This window comes from Scaptodrosophila lebanonensis, unplaced genomic scaffold, assembly GCF_003285725.1.
Source record: "Scaptodrosophila lebanonensis strain 11010-0011.00,11010-0021.00 unplaced genomic scaffold, SlebRS2 tig00000061-arrow-pilon, whole genome shotgun sequence".
NCBI classification, from domain to species: Eukaryota; Metazoa; Arthropoda; class Insecta; order Diptera; family Drosophilidae; genus Scaptodrosophila; species Scaptodrosophila lebanonensis.
The window spans coordinates 6,888,268-6,894,501 of record NW_022060554.1 but is presented as its reverse complement, the minus strand read 5'-3'; the positions used below and the strand labels follow the sequence as shown (position 1 = coordinate 6,894,501).

Here is a 6,234-nt window from a genome sequence, read left to right as displayed (position 1 = left end):
TTATGAATCACGGGAAAATAAAACCACCCTTTGGCGAAATTAACGATCGAAAAATGCTCGTGAAACACCGAATAAAGCACTATTTGATCAAATCTAGAAATACGACACGGCACAACAAATAGGTAATTGGTTGCGATACGAAATAATAAATAAATATAATAATGAAAAATGTTAACAATGTGATTCACGTAAATATTTACTTCAGATAAGCTCCAGCGAAAATGTTACCCAACCTCAAGTAGCCACTACACTGGCATGTACTCGAAAGGTGTTCCAACAAATCGTTGTAATGCAAAATGTGACTTATCAGCAGGCGGAACATCTCGAGATTCGTCCCTCAAGTATTATACTAATGGTGCGATTGTTTTCAAGTGTGGGACAATTAAATGGAAGGCGATGTTTAATGCACATGAAACGGAAAAGTTTCAGTTCAACACCGAACAGCCAAAGAGAAACATCAATATGCTGCGCATCGAAATTCACCTCCTGGCTTTGGGACTTCTGGGCTATCAGGTGCTTGGGTTGGAGGCAGCCCAGTCCCTTCAATGCTACAGCTGTGAGGGTATCAACTGCCAGCGCACAACACGTCTCAATGCCACGACCACTTGCAGCGATCAATTGGACCTATGTGTAACTGTCTACGATGGCTGTAAGTAGTTCAAGCAGTGGGTACAACCATTAGAAACGAATATTAATATTTTCATTTAAGTTGCTGTTAGGGAACGTGGATGTCTTCTGCATCTTTCGGTCGAATCGCGTGCCAAATGTGGGAATGCGGACGCCAAGGAGTGCCAGAAGTGCAGTGGCAGTCTGTGCAACGACAAAGGACGCGTCGATTTCAGATGCGTACAGTGCAAGGGGAGTGAGGTAAGCTGTAGACATCCAGCTACACATCAAGATCATACTAACTGTAAGCGCTCTTTAGAACGCACAGTGCAACACGGCGGCAAGCACCCTAACACCGGAGCCTTGTGAAGTGCCAACTTCTCCGAATTCCTATTGCTATATCCGACAAACGTCAGACGTGGATGTCCAGCGCGGCTGTTCTGTAAAAGTTAAGGACCAGGTGGATTGTCTTGCCGACTCCAAATGCTCCTTGTGCTTATCAGAGGATGGACTGGGGTCTGGGGCTTGCAATTCCTACGACCTCGACCTTGTACGATCGGGTGCGGCTGCTCCTCAGATTCTGCTGAGCTTTGTTGGAGTTCTGGCCGTGGTGGCTATCAAATTTTTTAATTAGATTAAAATAATATTAACGCTTAATAATAAAATCGTGTTTGTTGGGCAATTTGAGGGGTAATTGTTGTACTGTACTCTTCGACTTAGCACACTTATCAGAATTTCGTGAAATCGTTTCACTCAACAAAATCATGATTGGTTTATCAAATCTGGACAAATCACTCACATATCAAGTGCCTCCTGGGGCATTGCACTTCATTGCAATCGCGGATCGGTGAATGACTGCAGGTGACAAGATCTTATAACATTCATGGTCATCATTACGTAAAAGTTCCGTCCACCGGTCGAAACGAATGTCTGAATTTTCTACTATAAATCGAACCACTACAGAATGTCGTTGATATTGTACCCAATTCCCCATATAAATAAATTAAGCTTTGCTACATTTTTATTTCTATTTTTCTAAATCAGTAATTTATAAGAAAAGGATTTACGGAAACAAACGTAACGCGCGTATTACAACGGATTTAAGACAGTGACGAAAGTTTGTTTGAGTACAGGAAGGGTATTTTAATATTTAATTGCTCGACAGTAACATTCTTTCTCATGAGTAAGCTGAGCAATTTCACATCGTAAGACTGTAAATTAGTATTTTTCTACCCATTTCCTTTATAATTAAGTTTATAATAATTAAAGGGGTATTATATGTTTTATTTTAGTAATTATCTCTGAATTAATTTGTATAAATGTATTAATATATTAATGTAAACGTTTATATAGATATGTTGAATTCATCTGCCGTTAAAGAAATATATTTAAGGTGCATAGCCAGACGCGAATCCTGAACATCTTATCAAATGCTGGAATGTCGATTACGTATACCTGTATATATATATATAATATATATATAATTTGCTGAATATTTTCTGATTTATCCTATATAGGAGAGAAGTACCGTCCACTATCTACGGTCTACATACTCGTATGGTTGCAGAAATTGCAAGTTTTGGTGCAACTTCACAACATTCCAGAAACATATAGTGTACACAAATACTTAATATTTAAAATATCCGAATATAACTTTTATATAAAAGACTTTTCTTTCGATGTACATAGTAAGTTTCTTAAACAAAAGTTAACAACGTTTACCAGGGACTGCAATCATTACAAGTGTTTTTAAAAAAATGACAAATTAATGATTATTCGCGGTCCCTGATATTTACAACATACTCGTACATAACAGTTCACATAATTGCTTAATGACTGACTAGAATGGTCCTGCAGCAGCCGAAGAAGAAATAATCGAATTTCACGATCGGTCTACCAAATATAAAGCTTAAAATTAAGTACAAGTATAATTTAAGTGCAGCGTGCATACATCGTGGATTGCCCCTCATGGCTTCTAAGTATTTTTTAAACTTAAATTATAAGGTAAGGTGCACTTTCAGTGGGATTCTGTTTCAGATTCCGAATAGCTGTTGGAACGAACATGCATTGGAAATTCATTGTATCGTTCACTCCTAAGCAGTTACATCTTTGTTGGTACTCTATTGGAATTACTACTCAATGGAGCGGTTCAGGCTACTTGGTTCTGAACAAGGTGGTTTCTTTTTTTCAGTGTCCCCTTTATCGACTAAATAGATCATATTTTATTAACTGTAAATACATACATATACGTGTATATAGAATAATATCAGCCACTTGCGAAATGACCACCGCAGCGGCAGAACAGTTTCTCTTAAGAGCTGCCACTTACAAACCTCTTGTGAAGTACACTGTAGCGTATATTTGGGGTTCGATGGTCTATAAAACGCTACACAATCGCCGAGCAATAAACAGTCGTGTCTGAAACATGAGACCAGCAATAACCAAAAACTATCACAGCACACTGTTGCTCCTGCTACTCTCCTCTGGAGTAGGACTGATCCAGGCAAATACTCTAAACAGCTGCTATAGCTGCAATGGCATCAGCTGCCAGCGAACCTCACTGCTGAAGGAGATTCAGTGCCAAGATTTGCTAGACTACTGTGTGACCATCTTTGATGGCTGTAAGTGCTAATTTATCAAAGTATGAAGATGCAAGATGTTCTAATCGCCCTGATTACAGCCGAGGTGTTATACAAAGGTTGTTCCTTAGAAATCCCGACTGAACTGCGAAGTCGCTGCGATTCTGCTGGCTCTGGAACCTGCACCAAATGTAATACCAATCGGTGTAATAACATAGGCTCGCCAGAGTTCGCCTGCCTGCAGTGTGATTCTAGCAAGGTATGCATACTCGCATAACAATTCAATAAAGCCATCATGCAACGGTTTTTAATTTCTTATCCCAAGGATACCAACTGCGCAGAGAACGCCGCCGTCCTGGATCCCCAGCCCTGTGGGGCCCCAACAGCGCCCAATTCCTATTGCTTTGTGAAACAGTCGGATGTCGTGCAACGCGGCTGTGCAACAACAGTGGCAGATCAGCAGAAGTGCCTGGCAGATGAAAATTGCTCGCTCTGCTCGCCCTCTGATGTCAAACGCTGTAATAGCATAAGCGTTGCAGTCAAGAGCAAGCGATTTCCTAGATTTCTGTAATAGATATCTAAACCATTCTATGTGTCTCAATAAAGTGATAATAATTGGACAGTAAAAACAGCATTGTTAAAATATTCCAATTGTTAGACATACTATTTATCTAATAATAATTAACCAATGTATCGGAGGTGGTTTTTCTTATTTTGCGTATATTTTTGGCGCGACTGACAGTACACCCAAGCCAATACCTTGATAGATACAGCATTGGTATCCACACACCCAACCAAATAAATTAATGATCAGTTATCTTGAAAATGAAAGAAAAAGAAATACTTTCAAGACACCCTTATTGAGTGTGTGAGCTCTGCCAGTGGTGATGACAACCTTAATAAAATGAATGAATCTGTGATTAGGATAAAGGAAATAAAGACAAAGTTAATTGGCAAAAAACAGACCACTTTACTTTTTTCCTAACCGGAATCACACAAAGATTCTACTCTATATCTTTTCAGTTACTCTCAGTACAATCAATTAGATATAGTCCATTTTTGGGCTCCACTTAAGCCATATTCGTATTTTATAAGCAAAACATGAAAATAAAATTATTCAATGAGTCTGTGTCGTATGTAAATATCATTGTAATTTAAATGCGATTTGTAAGTATGTTTGTATGTATGTTCCGCGATTTGATTTGCAAATATTTATGTAAATGGTGGAGGGGGCCTCTCCAACCTCTGGTGTCTTATTTACATACATACATACTATGTAACCTTAATAAAAAGGTAAAACAGACTGGAAGCAGTGCTCGCTATAATGTCTTGTATTAATACTCTACGACGAGTTAATAAGCATTAAATATAACTGCACGATTACATTACATATAGTATACATACTATACACATATGATCAAAATGTAGGTTAGAAAGCAGGAAAATTTTTACCACATTTGTCGACATATTTGACAACATTTGTGGAAAAGTTTGTATGGTGTTATTGTTATTGAAGTATTTGTCATTAAATAACATATTAACGCCAGAAAAGACTGCTTATCAGATCTGCTAATCATTGCATTAGTACTTCACAGTATAAAATAAAACAACACTTCTGTATACAAGAATGCTTGAGGAGTGACTAAAGTTTATATAAAGGGGGGCTGACCAGAACCCTTCACATCATAAAAGCTCCAATGCCAGCGGCAAGCAAGTTTTCAATAGTGACAGTTTTCTTGCTGTTACTCCCGCAGGATTTCGTCCTGGCTGCACGGACATGCTATCAGTGCAGAGATATAAACTGTCAGCGTACCAGCTATGAGCGATTGGAGGAGTGTGTCCACGACTTAGATGAGTGTGTGAGTGTTTTTTACAACGGCATTGTGCAGGCGCAAGGCTGTCTGAGCACACTGGAGGAGCAATGGTTGAAGCTATGCCACGACCAGGATAGTCCTCATCAGGAATGTAATATTTGTGTGGATAATAAGTGCAATAACTTGGCCTCAAAAGGGGCGTCTTGTCTGCAGTGCAGCGAGAGTGAGGTGAGTACTTAAGAGACTGTTCCGCAAATGCTCAATGGCTGGTTTCTCTACGCAGGATGAACGCTGTCGCTCGGACCCAACACAACTGGAGCCTCAAATCTGCCCAGTTGCACGTAGTGGCCGCAACTTTTGCTATGTGGGCCTGGATGATGCGGAGCATTTGGTTAGAGGCTGCGTCACGCTTTTGACAGAACAGGCTGACTGCCTCGCTAGGGCCGACTGCGAGCTATGTGACCCACTAGAAATTGCGCACTGTAATGCCATGGAAATTATTGAGTCCACGTCCACATCCACGCAGTCGCCGTCGACCAGCAGCAGCAGTTCAAGTAGCAGTAGCAGTAGTAGCACGTCTACAGCCGGACCATCTAGTAGCACGAGCACTCTGCCGGCTTCGAGCACCGAATCGTCATCGCCATCGACTTCAACATCTGCATCGCAACCTACAACCACATCGACAACCAATTCTCCCACAACGGACAAGCCTTCTGGCAACAGCTCTTGTAGCTTGAGTTCCAAATACGTTCTAATTGTTTTACTTTTATCTAAAATAGTGACATTTTTATACCCACAATAGAGTGGGTATAACCACTAAAAAGCTAACAACTTGATGCCGAGTTCCCACGACCTTGCGTCTTATATGTAACCGTTAAATTAGTGCTAATCTAAGAAATTCTCGGCTAATTTTATAGCTAGCTATAATTTACGATAAGTTGGCCAACACACATAACACGGTTTACGATGCCAATCAAAGTTCGGGCGTGGAAATTACCCAACTCTATGTATAGTATATGATCGGCCTAGTGGGGCTGGACAGAAGAAAAGACATTAAATATATCTATAATACCAAACAAAAACTTAAGCTCAAGCAAAATGTAGAACACTGCAATCTTATGGCTATAACATATGATTCGGTATTCCATTTATGAACACAGTGTAATACTTAATTTCTCTATGAACTATCAGCTGTCGGCGTATCAATATTCAATACGCGAATAATGTATTAAAGG

The 6,234-nt window shown here is 39.8% G+C and overlaps 3 protein-coding genes across 3 annotated transcripts; all 3 read left to right on the top strand.

The window, feature by feature from the left end:
* The first annotated feature begins 442 nt into the window (after window positions 1-442).
* LOC115624779 lies at window positions 443-1,293 on the top strand. The gene is made up of 3 exons (XM_030519611.1): window positions 443-649; window positions 710-867; window positions 926-1,293. Exons 1-3 carry the CDS (start codon window positions 463-465, stop codon window positions 1,238-1,240), a joined length of 660 nt encoding a protein of 219 aa, XP_030375471.1. The 5' UTR covers window positions 443-462; the 3' UTR covers window positions 1,241-1,293.
* Window positions 1,294-3,002: 1,709 nt separating this feature from the next.
* On the top strand, window positions 3,003-3,814 carry LOC115624819. Its single transcript, XM_030519667.1, has 3 exons — window positions 3,003-3,227; window positions 3,287-3,444; window positions 3,511-3,814. Exons 1-3 carry the CDS (start codon window positions 3,032-3,034, stop codon window positions 3,754-3,756), a joined length of 600 nt encoding a protein of 199 aa, XP_030375527.1. The 5' UTR covers window positions 3,003-3,031; the 3' UTR covers window positions 3,757-3,814.
* Window positions 3,815-4,882: 1,068 nt separating this feature from the next.
* LOC115624892 (spore coat protein SP96) lies at window positions 4,883-6,081 on the top strand. Its single transcript, XM_030519740.1, has 2 exons — window positions 4,883-5,227; window positions 5,283-6,081. Exons 1-2 carry the CDS (start codon window positions 4,883-4,885, stop codon window positions 5,799-5,801), a joined length of 864 nt encoding a protein of 287 aa, XP_030375600.1. The 3' UTR covers window positions 5,802-6,081.
* The last annotated feature ends 153 nt before the right edge of the window (window positions 6,082-6,234 follow it).

Bases quoted from the DNA above. Each gene is read 5' to 3' on its own strand.
- LOC115624779 (XM_030519611.1), top strand. From the start codon at position 463: ATGCTGCGCATCGAAATTCACCTCCTGGCTTTGGGACTTCTGGGCTAT. The intron at 650-709 runs GTAAGTAGTTCA...TTTTCATTTAAG, and splicing joins TGTAACTGTCTACGATGGCT to TTGCTGTTAGGGAACGTGGA. The intron at 868-925 runs GTAAGCTGTAGA...AGCGCTCTTTAG, and splicing joins TACAGTGCAAGGGGAGTGAG to AACGCACAGTGCAACACGGC.
- LOC115624819 (XM_030519667.1), top strand. From the start codon at position 3,032: ATGAGACCAGCAATAACCAAAAACTATCACAGCACACTGTTGCTCCTG. The intron at 3,228-3,286 runs GTAAGTGCTAAT...CCCTGATTACAG, and splicing joins TGTGACCATCTTTGATGGCT to CCGAGGTGTTATACAAAGGT. The intron at 3,445-3,510 runs GTATGCATACTC...TCTTATCCCAAG, and splicing joins TGCAGTGTGATTCTAGCAAG to GATACCAACTGCGCAGAGAA.
- LOC115624892 (XM_030519740.1), top strand. From the start codon at position 4,883: ATGCCAGCGGCAAGCAAGTTTTCAATAGTGACAGTTTTCTTGCTGTTA. The intron at 5,228-5,282 runs GTGAGTACTTAA...TTCTCTACGCAG, and splicing joins TGCAGTGCAGCGAGAGTGAG to GATGAACGCTGTCGCTCGGA.